The sequence below is a fragment of the Neofelis nebulosa genome, chromosome 8 (assembly GCF_028018385.1).
Source record: "Neofelis nebulosa isolate mNeoNeb1 chromosome 8, mNeoNeb1.pri, whole genome shotgun sequence".
NCBI classification, from domain to species: Eukaryota; Metazoa; Chordata; class Mammalia; order Carnivora; family Felidae; genus Neofelis; species Neofelis nebulosa.
Genome location: NC_080789.1, coordinates 90218988 through 90239417, shown reverse-complemented (window position 1 = coordinate 90239417; position 20430 = coordinate 90218988). Strand labels below are relative to the sequence as shown.

At 39.0% G+C, this 20430-nt stretch overlaps 1 protein-coding gene across 21 annotated transcripts in view; it reads left to right on the top strand.

The window, feature by feature from the left end:
• The first annotated feature begins 3150 nt into the window (after nucleotides 1-3150).
• The window catches only part of PLEKHA5 (pleckstrin homology domain containing A5), a 242203-nt gene continuing 224923 nt past the window's right edge, over nucleotides 3151-20430 (top strand). For 3 of the 21 annotated variants that reach the window (XM_058743508.1, XM_058743506.1, XM_058743515.1), the window contains exons 1-3: nucleotides 3197-3513; nucleotides 3664-3743; nucleotides 6083-6140. In XM_058743508.1, coding sequence (XP_058599491.1) covers nucleotides 3422-3513; nucleotides 3664-3743; nucleotides 6083-6140 — 230 coding nt within the window. In that variant the 5' untranslated portion in view covers nucleotides 3197-3421. Of the gene's footprint in view, nucleotides 3514-3663; nucleotides 3744-6082; nucleotides 6141-13450; nucleotides 14159-14188; nucleotides 14816-20430 lie in introns of those variants that run through there. The other 18 variants (XM_058743518.1, XM_058743513.1, XM_058743519.1 and 15 more) reach the window with 11 other exon arrangements.

Genomic DNA, 20430 nt, shown 5'->3' with positions numbered 1-20430 from the left:
AGGGAAATTATTTTATCCATAAATCTTCTATCAATTTATTCCTTAACAGAAAAAAAAAATCCCTATTAAATCAACTTCCAAGTATTTTTCTTCCCTGACTTAAACCCTCAATTGCCATCCTTTCTGCCTAGATTTCCACTGAGCTCATTGGGTCTTCTATTTTGCCCTTCCTTATAACTTTTCATGATCTAGAACACTCTACAGATAACTCATTAAAGGAACTGTTTACAATATTCTTAATTTTGTGTACTAATAGTGTAACAAATCATCTAGAGTAACACAGATATATTTGGAGAGACGACCTAATCAAAGTTACAAAACTTTGTTGGTAGATTTTGATAAACATTAATGTGTATAAATAGATGTTTCTTGGTAGCAAAAGAATATTTTTCTCTCTCAAGAATCTCTGTACTCTCCAGAGTTCATCCATTTTTCATTCCCATTTATTAAAAGGGGAGGGAGGATTGATTTGCTGTTTTCCAAAATGTCACCTTGTTCTTCTTTGTTTCACATATTTTAAGAAACTTTCATTTGAGTTTTTCTTATCATTATATGTATTTCTCTGTTATATTTGAACTGGAAGCCCTTTAGGACAAGGATTGTCCTCTACATATCAATGGAGTGATGTTTATTTTTAGTGCTCAGTACTGTTAAAACCTCTTCTTTTTTTCAGAAAGGCTGTAATGGTCATAGGATATTACTCAAAAAGTTATATCACGACATGAGAAATTGAATAGTCTCATAGGTTGGAAATATGAAAAAAAATGCAATAAAAAGCAGAGGTTAGATATGAGTTTAGGCTGAGTCAGTTACTGAACAGGTTCACGGTGATAAAAAGGGGATATGTTATTGGGAAATAACTCTGTTGGGAGGTAGAGGCATTGGCAAGAAAATGAAATTCAATAACCATTTGAATACTGAGTCAAGGCTGGGAAAGATTCAGTGATGGGGAAGACATGACTCCCAGCTTCCTGCAGTGAAGGAGACACACATGTACATACAACCAAAAGGCAAAGCAGCCCAGGATAAGGCAATAAAGTTTCAGACAAAGGGCATTCTAGGAAAATTTTTGGAAAAAATACTATTTTACTCATTAAGGGTGAAAATTATCCAGAGAACACAACAGTCTAATGTATGAAGCTGTTTTTATTGGTTCCTGGAAGGTATGAGGGCTATCATTTCCCCAAATCAGAAGCATGCCTCATTTTGTGTGTGTGTGTATATATATATATATATATATATATATATATATATATATATACACACAAAAGTTATATATATATATAACTTTTAGTTTTTTTATTTACTGCTTTCCTAAATTTAGGGACATATAGAATTATGCTTAAGATTGTAGGTTACTATTTAAGTACTGTGAATGTAATTTCTTAAGATACACATTTTTATTAAGTGAATCTATCACTTTTTGAAATATGCTTTGCACTAATGAATCTTGTAAAATCAAAGATTCACAGCTAAAAGGAATTTTCATACAACAAATGGCCAACTTAAAGACTTCTTAACGCAAAGAGTCAAATATAGCTCGACTAATAGATAGTAGATTTCTAAAGTTATATGGTATTAGAAAGATTCACTTTAGATTTTTTAATTTGTAAGATAGCACAATATAAATTCAATAGCTCTCGATTTTCTTGTTATGTAATAACCAGTAACCACTGATGGTAATGTGGAACATTTCCTGCTAGTTATTCATTGATTTTTTGAAAAGGGGGGGGCGGGGCACTTTTTCCAGAGACTGGGCAGGAGATAAGATGTCAAGAAGTAATAAGTAGCAAAATGAAAGAGGAGAATGCAAAGGAACCAAAAAGAGAAAACATTAAAGTGATGTTATTTTTTTCCCTGTGTATGCAGATGGACAGGAAAATTATAGCAGTAATTGTAGACTTCTTTTCTCCAAAGACAGACTGGCCTTGGGGAATTAGAGTATGAGAGAAAATGTCCAATGAAACTGTATTCTCACCCAGGCCCCATCTGACTTGCTGGATATGGCTCTGGCCAAGGTCATTTGCCCTTTCTGTGCCTTAGTTTCCTTAAATGCAGAGAGATGGTTTGCTTCTTTGAGCTACTGGAAAGACAAACGAGATAATGCTTCAGAGGCACCCAAAACTGGTCAGAAAAGGTGTTAGAGGAATATCAAGTAGTACTATTATTATTGAACTGTTGGAATGAGTCATCTTGCTGCAAAGATGCATAAGCAATTTTAAGTGTGGCAGAGGACCAGAGACAATGAGAAGAGGCAAGCATTCCCAGGTGGTGGGGGGGGGGGGGGCGGGGGAATCTCAGTTGCAGTGAAATCTGCCCTTCACTTGTTCAAAGAACAAAAAGGGGGTGGGCTACAGAGGAAACAAGACTTAAAATAAGTAAAGCAACGTGGTTATACAGACAGACTTTTTAAATCCTAGAGCCAGTTTGAATCCAGACGTTGTCATTTACTACTGTGACCTTGGGAAAGTTATTGTTTCTCTAAACTTAATTTTTCTAATCTGTAAAATGGGGATTATCACAATATTCATAGGGTTGTGGGGATTTAAAAATGTATACCGTCGCAAGGACTCCATAAAGTTGGTTATGATTGTAATCTATGGGAGAATAGAGGAAAGCAGAACTCCAGACTGATAATAAGGGAATCTTTTTTTGAAAAAAAAAAAAAAAGAGAAAAAGTCAAGGTTTCATTTTATAAAACATTGTATGATTTAAGGGGCCTAGGAAGAAGCAAACTTGTTTTGTCAAGTCAGAATCTACTCATATTTCATGGGCCCACGATAACTAGTCAAACCTTTGCTATCTGGCACACAAGACACAAACAGAAAAAGCCTTCCGTGTGCTTTAATAAGGCAGCTTTCTATTTTAAAGCGATATATTTTTGAAAAACCTCTGATAGCCAATAGCTCTAATAAAACAAAGCTCAGCCACTGTGTTCCTGTTGTTTTAGAAAGAGAGCAATCTGGGGCGCAGGGATTACGCTCCCTTTGACTCGCGCTCTAGGCTGGGAAGCCTTCGGGCAAAGCCCTGGGGGCAGGACGCGTTGTTGTGGGTTTTTTTTGTTTTGTTTTTTTTTTTTTTTTAATCGATCCCGGAACCTTCGCTCGGGCGGGGAGCGCGGGAGGGGCGCGAGGGAGGGGTCTGGCTACGGGGCGCGGCGCCACTCGCCCATCCCCCGAGCGCGCGGCGGGGCGGCCGACCGGCGGCCGCGGAGGATGCGGAGGGGCGGCGACGCGGGACCGACCCAGCCGGGGCGGCGGGGCGGGCGCCGCCCGAGGGGGTAGGGCGCGCGCGGGGGCGCGCCGGGCCGTGGAGGCGCGCTCCGGCCGCGCTCGCTCCGCGCTCCCTTCGCTCGCTCCCTCCTCCCTCGGCAGCCGCGGCGGCAGCAGGAGAAGGCGGCGGCGGCGGCTGGGGATCAGACATGGCGGCGGATCTGAACCTGGAGTGGATCTGCTCCCTGCCCCGGTCCTGGACTTACGGGATCACCAGGGGCGGCCGAGTCTTCTTCATCAAGTAAAGAGCAGGGGACGGCGCGGGGCCCCGGAGGGTGCGGGAGGCTGGCGGGAGGGGAAGAGGGAGCCGGGTCTGTGCCGCTTCAGCCCTCTCGGCTCCTCCGGCGCCCCCACTCACGCTCCGTCTCTGCCCCTTCTCTCATCCCTGCAGCGAGGAGGCGAAGAGCACCACCTGGCTGCACCCCGTCACCGGCGAGGCCGTGGTCACCGGACACCGGCGGCAGAGCACAGGTAACGCTGAGCCCGGCCGGGCCCGAGCGGAGTTGGGCTCCGCCGGGAGGAGGCGGCAGAGCCCGGCCGCCCGCCTCCCCGCAACCTGCCCCCAGCCGCCGTCCCCCGGGAGGCGGCGAAGTGGGGCGGAGGCCAGCGGGGGTGGCTGCAGGTAGAGGGGCCGACGGGGGCCCCGCCGCGGGAGTTCTTTCGAGTCTCTGGACGCTTCTCTGTCTTTAGCTTTTCATCGCCACTTGGAGACGGCGCCCTCTCTTCCTGGGCCCTCTCCCCCATCCCAACCTGGACCCCTCCCCCTCCGCTCCCCCCCCTCCCCCAGGAGGCCGACTCTCCTCTACCAGGAATCTGGGATCCTGAGTTTTTCTTCCCGCAGCCACTCCTAAATCCTTCCACCACCACCCTCGTCCCCTGATCTCAACCCCTTTTAACCTTTAGGAAGTCCTTCCCCACTCCCCTCCATGCAGCCCGGGACCCTGGCACTCGTCCGCCGGGATAATGGGATCCACATCCTCTCCCTGCTCGTCGGACAGCTGCCTCTAGTCGTGCGGCTTCCTTCTCCTCCTAGGTGGGACTTGTGGGTAGGTGACTGATTGAGGAGGAGGAGAGGAGTTCGGGGGTGCTGCGCTCCTCTGTGTGACAGTGAATGGCTCAGGAAACGCTTGGCGCGTTTCCTCCTGCCACCGGAGCAGCAGCCGGAACCCAAGGAGGCATTTGCAGCTGCAGTTGCTGGCCAGCGAGATTCAAAGTCCCCGGCAGCAGCACAGAGGTTGCACAGACCGCCAGGAGGCGGTGGGCGTGCTAGGGGCTGTACCTCGTGTGGGCATTTGTGCCCTAATTGGAGAGGGTCGGCTTGGATGGGGGTCTCTCTGGTGCCTTTGCTGGCTCGTTTGAATCTAAATATGAATTGAAGTGGAGAAAGGTTGATGGTAGCTTCAGTGCGGGTCTGGCTTTCTTTTGTCATTCTTTGTTTACATTCGTGAAACTTGTTTGTCTTTGAAATGTAACATGTGTTCTCTTACTGGCCTCCCTCTGTTTCTGGTAATTGGAAAGGCTTGTGAATTGTTTGGGTCGAAGGTGAGGCCGGCTTCAGCAGTCCTTTAGAGCTGCTCTCTGGGATCCTTTCTCTCCAACTATGACATTCTGGGAGTCTCTTAGAGTTGCCAGGATATTGAACAAGCCTGCCTTTTCTATTAAATTCTGGAGTTGAGTTAAGTGACTAATACCCAAATTTGCAAAAAGGTGGAGGAGGAAAGGGAAAGCTGGTGTAGCAAGCATGATGAGGTTACATTTTTAAGGCATTTCTGACTAATACACGGTCGTATTTCTTAACTCCCCGCTGCAGTCTTTGACTTCAGTATACTTTTCAGTGTTTTGCATGCATAATATCAACTCTGATGGCCTCTTTGCCATATGGATAATAAATTTATTTCACAAAAGACAGTACGGTATAATTATTTAGCCTAATCATCTTGTGGAATATTTCATGCTTATTTTGGTTATGTGTAATATGAATTTGTAGCCTAATTACCTCCACAGATTTGATAACATTGACACTACAGAAAAATTTTATTTTATATGATTTCACATTAATTTCTAAGACGGATCATGATTTCTTTTCTGGTTTGGTTTACTTTGTGTGGTTTTGTACACACATCATTGGTTTTTATTTCAGAGAGATTATGGTTAAATCCAAGCCACTTGTCATTTGTAATGTGTAGCAAATAAAATTACCATCATTCACCTGAATTGTTCCCAGGTTTATTACTTGAAACTTCACATCTCTTAAAGTCAAATCTGTAGAAACACATGTATTAAGTATGTGATATCAGAGTTCTTTTCCCCTAATTAAGTACTTAGGAAGTTTTTTCTCATCAGTGACACTTTCTGGATGGATTCATTTATGTAGCTGAAAGGTACTGTTTTAAATAGACACAGTGAGAAGAAGCAGGTGTTGCCTTTTATGCAGTGTTGGGTTTTTTGTTTTTGCTTTTTTTTCGTTTTTGGCCAACCATCATGGGTATTTTACCTAGGATTAGAAGGCTTTCCTTGCTTTTTTTGGATGCCAAAGAGTAGTTCCTTTTCACTTTGATCATTAAAGTGTATAATCACGTAAGATAATCTCTAATATTGTTCATACTTTTCTGGTGGCTTTAAATTTGAATTACCATTTTGCCAAAAACGATACTATGTTGACTACGAGTTTTGTTACCAGTACAGCGTTTTTTTTTAAGAATCCTAAGAAATGAAAATACCTCATCATGAAAATGAATAATTAAAATAGATTGAAACTTATTTTGCTATCCCACTGAAGTAATACTAACTGTGAAATGTATGTTTTTTAGATTTGCCTACTGGCTGGGAAGAAGCATATACTTTTGAAGGTGCAAGATACTATATAAAGTGAGTTTTTTCATTGTGATTTTTTTTCCCTCAGTAATTTAAATGTTGTAATTAATCTTCAATTGAATAGTTATATCTCTAGATATGATCATGATTTTTAAGGTCTATCATATAATATTGGCTTTATCCTTTATAGTGTTGTAATTTTGAGAGAAAAGGCAACACTCCTAGTTTTCTATGTTACTTGCCTAGACATTTCATTCATTTGGAAATCAGATCATTTATGGCCACAAGTACATTTTTGGTGCTCCTGCATATATTCCTGGGTGATAGAGCATTATAGTATTTTGTCTTTAGCATGTCACCCCCCCCCCCTTTTTTTTTTCTTTTGAAGTGAATTCTGTTCGTGTGTATTTTGACCAGAGTTGTTAATAAGAAGCAAAAGTGACTTGAGGTTAGGTCACAGTTGGATGAACAATGACAGAGCTGAAAGTAAAAACAAATAAATACTGATTATTTCACAAATATCTGTTGGAGCATTGTAATTTGCCTCAGTTTATTTAAATATATCAGGGTTTTAAAAATACAGATAACTTATGTTTGTTTGTGATTCAGTACAAGGTTCTCTCTAGAGCTTACAAAGGAGGGCTAACCAGTCAGTCCTAACTTTTAATTCTATAGAACATTAAGCTAATTTCTATTTAGTGTTCTCTTGGTAGTACTTGGGGACAAATACAATGCTTGAGGTCAACAGTATGTAGGAAAGTTTTTTACTCCCCAAGGGGAAAATAAAGGTGGTTTTATCTTCATTTTAAATCAGATAAACTGTTTACTTAAGAGCTTGTTTTTGTTGTTTTAGAATTTTTTGTTTAATTTTAAGGAACTGAGGCTGAAAAGAGAATGCTTAAAACACAAGAATTGGTTGAGATGTCAATAGTTTATTAATCATAATGGATACCTAGCTGAAGTCACCTTTATTTCATTGGGCCCAGTAAGGTATTTTACTAAGTGATATTTAAAAAAAATTTTTTTTAATGTTTATTTATTTTTGAGAGAGAGAGGGCATGAGTGAGGGAGGGGCAGGGAGATAGGGAGACACAGAAACTGAAGCAGGCTCCAGGCTCCGTGCTGTCAGTACAGAGCCCAACACAGGGCTCAGGGCTTGAACTCGCAAACCTTGAGATCATGACCTGAGCCAAAATCAGACACTTAACCAACTGAGCCACTAAGGTGCCCCTACTAAGTGATATTTTTAAGATCACACCATATTTGTGTTAAATTATAATTAATTTGTATGGTTTTAAAATTTTTCAGAATGATATTTATGTAAAATGTCAAGGGATATTTATAGGTATTAGGAATGCTTGCATTTGAATATAGAAATAGAGAAAGCAGAAGTAAGCTATAGGAATGGACGATTTCATGATGTGGTTCTTCTCTGGATGTTTTTTATCACATCTTTTATTCGGAGATTGTGCTATACATCATTCTATGATCTAAAAAATAAAGACATAAGTGCAGAGTCACCAAGTATTTTTTTAGTGACTGTATTCATCCTGAATTAAAGTGAGTTTGTATTGCCATGAAAAGGATGCTTCTTTTTTTGGATGTAGTATTGATATTTCTGAAGGAAGGTTTTTTTGATGGAGTTCATTTATTTTTAGCCAAAATATTTTTACTGTACATTAAGCCTAGCTGATCTTACAAGAATAGGGGTAACTGTAATTCTCATATTTTAATTTCTGTGAATAGGTACATTCTTAGATGAACGTTTATTCAACAATACAAAATGTTATTCTGCGTGGGCTGAATATGTTTTAATCCAGAACTGAGCTGTTAGAAAAACTGAATTTTTTTTTTTTTTTGTTCTAGCCATTTTGATTACATTTTCTTTTATGTTGACTTAAACAAATTAGAATCTTACTTGAATGTCATGCCCAAGTAAGTTTCTCAGGAAAATGAGGACAATATTAAGAAAGCTGTAATAATTTTAGTTTAGTTCTGAAGACATTTTAAACTAGTGGGTTTTAATCATGTGGTGTTAATAGACAACCAATAATTGTATCAGAAAGTAGTAATAAATTTATACTGTGAAAGTAATTTGTTCTAAAGTTGAGCATGCTATATAAATATATCAGTCATTAAATTTCTTTGAAATAAAATGATCATTGACAAATACATGATTTGCTGAATGTTTGGTGCTACTATTCCTTTCTAGATGTATCACACTAATTTAAGATAGTTAAATCGTTAATGTAGGCCGTAATTTCCTAGAAACTTTTTGCTTACTTATCTTGTTATGAGCAATTAGGAATAATTTATCATTTTCACATGATGGGACATTACTTTTATCATAAATTTTGCGGTTCACCAAGTGCTTTCACATATATTGTCATGTCTGAATTTCATTTTAATCCTGGAAGTAGTCAGAAGAATTACTGTTTCCATTGTCACACCACATAATAAAACAACAGAAACATGCCTTTGGAACTTATAGTCTGCAGAGACAGCAAGATGAGAAACAGCAGGAATGTGAACTATATTTAGAATGTTCAGAGAAGAAAGGGTAGGACTCTGAAGTAGCAAACTGATTAATGTTGGTGGATATATTTCTCATTGTTGGTTCTTTCTTCGATGAAGAAAGGAGGTTATTGATCAAATTATAAGAAAGGAAGTGATACAGTGAACAGGGTAGTTTTTGTTCTCGTGGGAAGAGGGAAGATAGGTCAATTAAAGACACGTTGACCCTCTTGCTATTCCTAAGCAAGTGTTCCTGGGAGGCTCCCTTAGCAAGAAGAAAGACCTAAAGTACTTGACTTATTTCTACTTTTGTTCCCAAGTAAGGTACATGTGACTCTCATGTCATTTCTCTTCTGAACAAATGTTAGTGGTTGTTCAAAATGGCACATTGCCAAGAATAATTTATTTTTGAATAATACTTTGGTAGTGACCATTGCATCTCTAGGGGTGGTAAAAGGGGAAAGAGGACTGCAGTGGGGGTAAGTTGTAAGAGCTAGGCTGTGTCTGGACCTTCTTCAAGACTGTGGAGTTCAGTCTTCATGCCTTTAAGTTAGGCGGGCTGGAAATGGCAACCTCTAAATTCCATCCAGTTTTTAAAAATTCTTTGGATTTTATAATGTTTTGGGAATTTGCAAAAGTCTACAAAATGATGAACTCAGAGGGTCAAGAAGAGATGATGTGGGAAATATGGAAAGCTACTTAGCTTTCCTATCATGCCAACTATTTTAGTTTCTTCCTTAAACTTTGTGTAGATTAACTGCAGATGAGTGTGAAGTGTGTAGTGCCAGACTGGTGTGTGCTTTCTTTCTGTTGCTGCTGCGTTTTGTGCTTTGTATACATATCTTCCCTGGAGAGCTGCATGGAAACAGTTAATGGTGCTAATGTCAACAAAGGACCTGATCAGCGTTAAGAGTTGTATAGATTTGAATTGGGTCATCAGTTTACTTTGTACAATTTTTGAAATTGGTTCTTTAATAAAAGCTTACAGTTAGATAAAAGAATATGTAATATAGAGAATGTATTTTACTTTAAATCCATTTGGTCAAAAAAATGTTAATGCTTGAAAATTATCCTAAAGTTGGATAATTTTTTTCTGAGAAAAGTGTTTTTTCTGTATACTTTAAGCTAGCCAGCTTCAAAATTATCATGTTTATGTATAATACATATATACAGTGTTTGAATTTGGTTATTGAGTTTCCGTATTGCTTGTTAACACTTAATTTATTTATCTTTAGGAAGAATGCAGAAAATTATCAGTGCATTTTATAATTTATGAAGTGTAATTCTAGATATCCAAATAACTTAGTTTATGAAGTACAGAAGACAGTCTTATGTATTTGAAAGTTTTAAAGCTTTCTGCTACTCCTTGAAAATACTGCTTAATGACTCTGTAATGACAGGTCATGGTAGCTTAAAATGGATGTGTCATTGACTATTCCTTTGTGCTTCAAAGCTTTAAGATGGTTAACATTAGGTGCCAAATAAATCTTAAAACAATGCTCTCTGAATAGTGAGAAACTTTGTTCTGATTATTTAAAGGTCATTGTCTTATGTGGTAGAATTAGGAATCATAAAAAGTCTTTGCAGGGTAATAAAGTAGTATGTAAATTTTGTGAGGTTATATTTTCATATTGCTTTTTTTCTTAAAATTTTAAGTTCTGAAAATTGAACTTTTTCTTAGATATGCAAATATCTAAGTGTTTGATTTTTCACTAATGAAGTTTCATTTCAGTATCTTCAATGACTGGATCTAATGTGTGCTTAGAATTTCAAACTAACCTGCAGTGAAGAGAATTCTAGTTTGACATAGCCACTTAAGGTTGTGAGTGAGGGGGAAAAAAATCGTGTTTCTTCATAGATTATCACAGTTCGAACTATAAGCAAAGGTAGGGAACGTAACATAACTGCCACCAAGAATCTTAGAATATATTACTATATGTTTGATATTTAAAATTGTTGGGTACATTAATACCATAATATTATAATTGGATCTAGCAATATAATGCTTCAGAACAGTTTATGGGCATTATATTTTTTATATTCATAACAGAGTTTTGGACTATAATATGTGATTCTTACACGTGTGAGGCAGTTTACGCTAATCCATTAGGTACAGTACAGCTATCAACTATGGTTTAAACCTTCAAGGAGTCTGTAATATTGGAAAGAACAGGCAGTGGGTTGAAAGAGGGAGATGGTGGGGACAACATGGACTTATTTAAGTGTTAGGTCCTTCAGTGTACCATTAGATGAATTTAATCTCCACAATGGCCTTTTACTGTTCTCTTTCCTTTTTTTTTTTTTTTTTTTTTTTCCAGATGAAACTGAAGCTTAAAGAGGTTAAGGGCCTATTGTAGGTCACATAGCCTCACTAGTCACTAGCATTCAAATTAAGATCTCTGGGCTAAAGCCCCTCTACACCTAAAAATACTGGACAGTAAATAAACAGCCCTATAATATGTATTTCTCCATAAGTGGGTTGCTTGGGGCTAGAGGTGTCATTTCATGGAAACAAATACAGTAGTTAGGTTAGTAGGCCAACCTACAAATAAAAGCTTGTTCAACCCCCTAAAAACCTGTGACTAGTATTATAATAACAGGGTCTTGCAATTTGGTCATTCATTCACCTTCACTCAGGAGCACTTAGTAAATGCTGGGCACTGTTCCAGCTGTTCTGTAATACAGTGGGGAGACCCTGCCTTCCTGGAGCCTATACTCTAGTAGTAGAAACAAGACATTAAAACAAAAAATGGAATAAACATGTAGTTTAGAAATAATATCTTCTGGGACACCTGGGGCTCAGTTGGTTGAACTTCTGACTCGATTTTGGCTCAGGTCATGATCTCACAGTCAAGGGATCAAGCCCTGCATCGGGCTCTATGCTGATAGCACAAAGCCTGCTTGGGCTTCTCTGTCTCTCTGTCTCTCTCTCTCTGGCCCCGCCCACTTGTGCATGAGTGCTCTCTCAAAATAAACATTTTTTAAAAATTAAAATAGCATTGGGGCACCTGGGTGGCTCAGTCGTTTGAGCGTCTGACTTTGGTTCAGGTCATGATCTCGCGGTCTGTGAGTTAGAGCCCTGCGAAAGGCTCTGTGCTAACAGCTTGGAGCCTGGAGCCTGCTTCAGATTCTGTGTCTCCCTCTCTCTCTGCCCCTAACCCACTCACATTCTATCTTTGTCTCTCTCAAAAATAAGTAAACATTAAAAGAAAATGAAAAATTAAAATAGTATCATCTTAAAGGAAAAGTAGAGTGTTTTGTGACAGTTTAGGAAAGTTTCAATGATGAAGTACATTTAGAGTTTCAAGATTGGGACATCAGACTTCCGGTCTTAGTGAATTTTACCATGGAATCCCGTTCTCCTTTTTAGCCCCAGGACCACTGCCAGGACCAGGCCTGCTCAGTGTGTCTTTATAGTTTCTGTGGGTAGCTTAATGCCTGGCATCCAGTCAGTCTCTAAAAGTGGTACTGATGGTGATGATGTTGGCCTCTAGTCTTTGAAGGAGTTAACCGGGACCGAATAACAGGCATCCGCATAACTCAGGTAGTTGCATTTTGAGAACCCTTTTTGGATTTCTCAAATGTTTTTTCCCTTAATGTGGGTAGATTTGTTTTGTTTCTTTGTTTGTTTTTATGCCTGGCGTATCTTTAGGAAGGAGAAAGAAATGAAGAGTAGAAAAATATAAAGTTAGTTAGAAGAGTGAGAATTGGAGGCCCTGGAGACTGGCCAGATGTATACCTCCCTGTATAGCCACCTTTATCTGTCCGTGGTAGATAAGGTGTTTCTTAGCATTTGTTGATAAATGCACCTCTCCTGTGACTTTTTAATTTTTCTGTAATAGATTATGTATAAATTGGGGTCAAATATTAAAAGTTACATGTAGATGTGAGGGTATGGATGGAATTCAGATAGGTTGATATAAATGACTGGTAGGGTAAATTCAGGGGGGTGGGAACCATGTATAATGTGTGTGATGTCTAGTGATAACTACCATGCTGGTAAGTGATGTTAATTAGCATAGAAAATGCTGCCATACTGTTTGGAGCTATATTGTGTCTGGTCTTCGAATGGCAGGCTGAGATTTTTATTTTCTAGCTTGCCATGGTAGATAATTTTTGGTATAGCATTAATAGTGCAAAGTGAAGGTTTTAAGGGAAATTTAATATAGGCAGATGGATTAGAAAGGGGCAAACCTGGAATCAAGGAGAGCAAGTTCTGGATCTGTTGCTATAATAATCTGTGAGTAAGTTGCTTGAACCAAGTTAGTAGTAGCAGGAATGGAAAGGAAGAAGGCCATTGATCAAAGATATTAAAGAGGAGTTGACAGGCTCTATGACTCGTGCTGAGCTAGGAGGTTGACAGAGAAAGAGGTCATAAGCTACTCAAAGTCTTTGTGTCTGAGTGACTACAAGAATGATTGGTACCCTGACTGGAATAAGGGAGTAGGTGGCGGGGAGGGGAGTGGGGGGAAGCTCTAGGTGGAAGTGTTAATCATGGTTTAGTCTTTGAGCTGTTTGAGAGGACATAGCATTTTAGGTGGCAAAAATCGGCCTTTCCAAAGCACTCCCAACATTATCTTCTATTTCTCCTTCACAAACAAGAAACACAACCCTTTCTCCCCAAAACATCCTATTCCAGCTACCTAGTAGACTGTACATGTGTATACATCCAAGCCAGAAATGTCATAGTCACCCATCCAGTTATTCATTCAACAAATACTTATGGGTATTTACTGTGTGCCAAGTGCTGTAGGCTTTGTGAAGGACAGACATGGACCTTGCTTGTAAGGAGCATACAGGTATTTTGTGAGAGAGGCCATAATAAAATAATCACAAATATGTACTTGTAGATGGTGATACATTCTGTGAAGTGTACATCATGCTTTGAGCAGATATATGGAGCGGACTTGGCCCAGTATGAGGGTTACTGGAAGAGGACTTTCTAACAAATCAGAGAAATAAGCCTGCCTCTGAAAGTTCAGCAGTGAAATTCCCAGAGTGGATCAGAACAGAGCAGCACAAAATCATCTGAAAAATGAAAAATAAATAGCATCTTGGGCTTGAGACTGGACCATAACCTGAGTGAAAGTTTTGCCCTGTCTGAAGACTTGGGGTGGATTGGTGTGGTATAGAAATTGAGTAAAAGGAGAAAAACTACGGAAGGGCAAGTCTTCAGCAACTGGTTTTGATTATTATTTTAGTCCCAATGACAGGGTCTTCCAATCACTTGTTCACAGATACATTCTTTCTTGCGATTCTCTTCAACACATTTTGAACTCCTAAATGTGCCTTAGTGATTAAGATCTATCACTAAACAAAATAGACCAGAACACTATCTTTCTGGGGAGCAGGGTGGGGGGCGGGGTGCAGAATGTCAGACAAAGTAAGCATTAGTAAATAAATTTTAGAGTGTATGATAATATGCAAATGCTGTAAGACAAAAATAGGGCAAGGTTTGGTCATCAGGAGAGCAATGATGAGGAATGAATGTGGGAAGAAAGCTGAAATCAGAGAGGTGACGGGTTGGACTGGGGCCTCATTGGTTGGTGTAATTGGCTGTTACTTAGGAAAATAGGAAACCACTGCAGGCTGAGTAGAGGAGGCACATGATCCGGCATTACCCTTTGAAAGGGTCACTTTGCTGTGTTTATCAGGAGATTTGGGAGAGCTAACAGAGCCCTTCCAGAGGAAGTTCTCTTCCACGTGAGATTTTTCTCCTTATATTTTTCCTTCTTAGCATTTAACGAGATTATGCTTAAATATTGAATTGCATAATTACTGTTTCTTTTAAGCTGCTTGATGATCAGTTACCGTTAATGTAATAGCAGCTTTTTGCGGGGGGGGGGGAAGGGAGCACCATGGCCATATTAAATAAACCTCTCCATTCTTATTTCAGAGACAGTATATTTAAAAAGTACATGTTAGAATCAAGGCAACGCTTGTTTAATGCCTACTTGCTCACACTGTGTATGTATGGTAGGTAAGATTCATGAAAAGCAGTCTTGTTCATTGCTGTATTTTTAGTCCCTCAGCCTAAGCTTTTCTCATAGTAGGTCTTAAATAAATATTTGTTGATTGAATGAGTTTTGATGACAGCCAACTTAATTCCATGCTTATTCAGAAACCTTAAAATTTGCCTCCTTGTGAAATTTACATACTCTCTTCATGTGACATTTATCTATCCTATATGAATTAGTAAATCATCCGTTTGTCAAGTTTGCTGTATGTGATTCTTTGTGAGACAGAAAGGATCTGCCTAGAGGCCTGATTGTAGGACCTGATCCATGACTATGCCAAGATAATGCAGGGACCTGAGAGGCCTCTTGGGAGACAGCTGAAATCCAGACCTTACCAACTGCCATGACATTTCCATTTAGAAACTTTCACATCAGGCTGCTGTGGCTTTTAGAACACAAGGGAGACTTTGAAGTCCATACTGTTGTGAAAGCATGGGTAAAGTGAATGTAGACCAGTCTTTAATATACTGAAATCAGTGGGTCCTATAGAAACCTGAGAGAACTAGAAAGTAGTGCTCATGAGGTACAGATGATAGAAGTTTCAGAGCCAGTTGGGGAACTGTGTGGCCATTTGGGAGTAGCCTCTGAGCTATTTGGGAATTATTCTCTGAAGTGGCCAGCAACTTCAGAAGCACTTAACTCTTTGAAGTCATAATAATCTTTATGTTTTCCACATCCGGCACATAATAGGCAATTAGATGTTTGAAATGAAGACCTATTACAGATTGTAAGAAAAGAAAGTTTTTACCCAAATCTGAACATCCCAGGGCATTTTTCTGCTTTCCACTTATCATCCAGTCAGGATGCTTACTGTGGCAAATATCAGTGACCCTAAGCCAATGGTATATGCAAAAACAGAACTGGTTTTCCACATTAATTCCAGGAGGGATACAAAGGAATTCTTCAAGGCTCTTACCTTTTTTCACTTTAGACAGCTTCTTTCCAGCCCCAAGTAATACCATTTTAGTTTTTAAGTCCAAAAGGTAAGTTTTCTTTTCCATACTCAAAAAAAATCTTAGACAGGACTTTGACCACCTTGAATCACAGCAAGGACTGACCCTCTGGTACTCAGCAATTTTCTGTCCTTGGCTGCAGCCAAAATTACTATCGGCAAACCTTCCAGAAACCATGTGATTGGAAAGGTCCAGTTCACCATAGGAAGCAAGGGTGTGAAAGACTACAAGATCAGAGGTCTGCTGCTCCTCCCTTATAATATAGTACAGTGTGCTTAAGGCCAGGAAGATGGTGAACCTGAACATCTGCAGAATTTCAAGAAGTGATAGTATCACTGATCTTCAAGGAAGCTTTGTATAGTACCTTGCAGAGTGACCAGCCCTAGATCTGGGACAGTGGAGCAGAAGGGTTGAATTCTGGAGAAGAAACTATGAAATCAATCTTAAACTGGCTGTTGTGAGCAAAGGAGATGGAAGAAATCAACTTTGATTTAGTACAAGTAGCAGTAGACCCCCAGCGTGATCAAAACTCTACCCTGCTGTGGTAGGCCAGTGATTCCATCTGGTTCTTCTGAAGTTACTGGCCACTGCTGAGACTCATTGCCAAATAGTACCAGTGCTTGAGTAATGCTACCAAAACTTGCTTGCTACATATCTCCTATTTCTTCTAATTTCCAAAAGAGTTAGATTCTTTACACATTTTTCCTCTGAGATGAAAAATAGTTCTAGTCTTCACACTGAGTTCACTCCAACAGCTTTTGCTAAACTTGGTTGAAGGTGCATATAATACCCATTTTAATAAATATTTATTTATAAAGCTGTTCAAACTAAAATTTAAAACACAGTGAAGTAGAACAGTATAGCAGAGTCTTGAAATGAACTCCTTTCCCAGCTTCATAGTACAAAACGATGATAGAGGGAAAGTAACATGTTAAATTTAGTCAGTTTTTTTTTCCCTCTGTTGAAAATGAATCTTCTATGCTACACTTATTTTTTTTTTTTAAATTTTTTAATGTTTATATTTGAAAGAGAGTGTGTGAGTGGGAGAGGGGCAGAGAGAGACTAAGAATCTGAAGCGGGTGCCAGGCTCTGAGCTGTCAGCCCAGAGCCCAGTGCGGGGCCCCGAACCCATGACCCGTGAAATAATGACCTGAGCTGAAGTCAGATGCTCAACCGACTGAGCTGAGCACTCAGGCGCTCCTGTATTACATTTATTTTGAAAAATTTGTTCAATCCCAGAAATATAGATGCATTGTAATAATGATGCCATTTAAAATAATTCACTAGGAGTGCCTGAGTGGCTCAGTCGGTTGGGCACCCAACTCTGATTTCGGCTCAGGTCATGATCTCACGGTCATGAAATGGAACCCCCTGTAGGCCTCTGAGCCTGGTGTGGAGCCTGCTTAGGATTCTCTCTCTCCCTCTCCCCCTCCTTGCTCACATGCATGCACTCTCTCAAAAAATAATGATTCCAAGTCAAGTAAGAATCTATATTTAATGTGTGTACTTTTTTCTCAACCTGTTTTTTTTTTTTTAATTTGTAATGTTTATTTTTGAGAGAGAGAAAGAGAGAGTGCACACACGTATGTGTGAGTGCGCACAAGCAGGGGAGGGGCAGAGAGAGGAAGACAGAATCCGAAGCAGGCTCCAGGTTCTGAGCTGTCAACACAGCCTGATGCGAGGCTCACTCCAGAACCGCGAGATCGTGACCTGAGCAGAAGTCGGACGCTTAACCGACTGAGCCGACCAAGTGCCCCTTCCCAACCTTTTATATAATGTTTTTTTTTTCCTGATTATAGAAGTAATGTATTTTTTAAATAAAAGCATTTGGAAAATACTAAAGAATATGAAGAAAATAAAAAATCAACCAATCCTGTTGTGCCAAGAGAATTTGTTAATGTTTCAGTATATATGCATACACATGTGTTTTTTTAAAGGTTTGGGTCTTATTGCTAATATTGTGTTGAATACTATTTTCATTAGGTTTATTGTGTGTTATACTCATGAGAAGATTTTTAAATAACTCTGATATTCCGTCTTGTGAGCATATAATTGTTTAAATACTTCTCTATTTTTAGATGGCTATGTTTTCTACTTTATTGTGGTGAGAAAATTCTATGTAACATTCTTATAATGCATGTCTATTTCCTAGACTTGGAATTATTTGGAAAGGATATGACCTTTTTAAAAGCTTCACTACCTTAACATTTTGCCAAATTGCTCTCTAGAAGATTTGTGTACATTTATGTTCTCTCCTGCAGTATCTGAGAGTACTTGAAAGTGCCCCCATTTCTGTAATAAACACTCTTGATTGGACAGGTGAAGTTTAAAGGTAACTGATAGAGAATCTACATGGATTGTTGTTAGTGATGCAGATGGTTTAGAACAGGGATTAGCCTTCCAGTTACCTGTTGCCACATAATCAACTACCTCAAATCTTAGTGACTTAAAACAATAGTGATTTATAGTTTTTTCCCTTTGGGTTGACTGAGTTCAGCTAGGCCATTCCTCTGTTCTTTGTAGTAAAACTGAGGTTATTCATACAGATACATTCAGCTGGAACTTGGCCATGGCTGGAATATCCAGTCTTGTCTCATGGCCTCTCATCACTTCGTGCTCTATGTACAGTTTCTTTGTAACAAGGCAGCTGGCTTCTAAGGGGGAACATTCTAAGAGGACAAACTCTAGTGCAGAGCACTTATAAATCCTTTGCTCACATTATACTTGCTTATGTCCCATTGGTCAAAGCAAGTCACAAACTAAGGCCAAAATCAAAAGGGGGAGAGGACTACACAAGCCTGTGAATACCAGAGATGGGAAATAAGTTCCAACTCTAATTGCTTAGCAATAGCAGTTTGGAGCACTGTATTCAGAAGAATTTGGAGACCAGCTTCTGTCTGAATCAATAGAAAAGCATATTGTGATGAGCTAGTGATGTTTGTAAGGGTTTAAATGAGGACATGGGTATACTGGTTGTACTTACCGTACTTTAATGTCTGTGAATGTATACCATAAAGCCACAAACCTAAAAAATGAAAGCAATCCATGAGCTTGTATGTAAGCCCAAATAGTTAAAAAAATATTTGAGTACTTGAGTAAAATGAGTCTTAACCTTTTGTTCGTCCTGGTTTCATGTTGGCAGTTAATACAGTTGGTGTAGAATAAAATATCAATGATAGATAGTCTCACCTATGTATGCATTTGCATGTGTATTTGTGTGGGGAGAGATTTTAAGTGCTGGACTGAGTTGTCAACTTGACCTTTGGATCAACTCATGTGATTTAAACAGTAATTATCGGTGGCAGTATTTCTGAGTAGGCACTATAACACTGCATTCAAAGGAAGACTTAAAGGAAAATATTATTTTATTCCATACTATATATACTGTCTTTTCTCTGCATTCATGTGTGTGTGTGTGTGTGTGTGTGTGTGTGTAAACAAAATTGAGATTGTACTTAACAACTGAGATTAAACTATGTAGTTTTTATTTAATATGTCTTTTCATATTAGTAGTTATAAGTCAATTTCAGGAGCTACAAAAATATGCTTTGATTATTTAGGCATACCTCTATTATTGGACATTTAGCTTTAAAATTTTTTTTCCAATTTCTAAAAGTGTGTAGTGAACATACTCCTACATAAACTTTGTGGTCATTTGCAAATATTTTTAGAAAATGTTTGTTAGATATAGAATTGCTGGCTTAGGCTATATGTGTATTTTACCTTTTGGTAAATATAGTAAAATCCTGCTCTCCACCATAAATGGGGTCTAAAAATATTGAAATTATTAAAATGCCTACTTATAAGATTAATGAAAACATTATTTCTCACTAAGACCATGGAGTCACACACACACAAAAAAGTAGAAAAGTGATAAAAAGCGATGCATTGTGCAAAAGTGACTGCATAATGAGTCAGAGCGCCCCGGATCACAGTACATTCAATTCCTGAATTCGTTTGGGAATTGGAGTTGGGCCACCTATTGGAAACATTTGATAGACACATTCATGGTTTTACTGTTTGTGGTTTACACTTAGTCCAGCTGTCTTCCAAAAAATCTTTTCCATTTTATCCTTGAACCAGTCAGGGTTTGGCGTTATCCTCTTTTGTATTCTTGCCAGCACTTGGTATTCCCAGACTTAAGTTTTGGCTAATGTCATGGACAAAAATTGTACCTTGTTTGAATTTGCATGTTCTTGGTTTTGGCTATGCTTGGCATCTTTTTTCCTATCTGTTGCCAGTTTGAATGTCTTTGTCAATTGTCTCTTCCATATATTTTCTGTTTTTCTGTTCTGTCAGAGATTTGTATTTTTGATGCCTGAGCCATTTAGCTTAGTAGAGATCTCCAAAGTATTTTTGGTTTTGTAACCCTACAGGTGAAAAGTTTTTGATTATACACCCCCATTTCATGTGTATTTATAAATTATGTACATGTATTGCTGTCAGTTCATGTGTTACATATTAGTAAAGCTTACTTTTTCTTATTTTATCATGATTTAAAAGTTCATGTATGTATGGGTGCTAAATATGGTTTGCCACAACCCAATGGAAAGTCTTGTGTGCATTCACCTAGAAAACCACGAGTTCAGAGCTATGATTTAGGCCCTTTATCAGCCACTTAGATTTGCTAAGAGGAATGCGCTCTCTGTACCACAGTGTACATAATTTGTAAGTCTGTGGGCACTGAGTACTCTAGTAAAGTAGAAAGTAGCCATGGGTCAGACATTGGTTCTGTTACTTCTTTTTTTTTTTTTTTTTTAAATTAAAAAATTTTTTTAATGTTTATTTATTTTTGAGAGAGAAAGACAGAGCATGAGTGGGGAAGGGGCAGAGAGAGAGAGAGGGAGGCACAGAATCTAA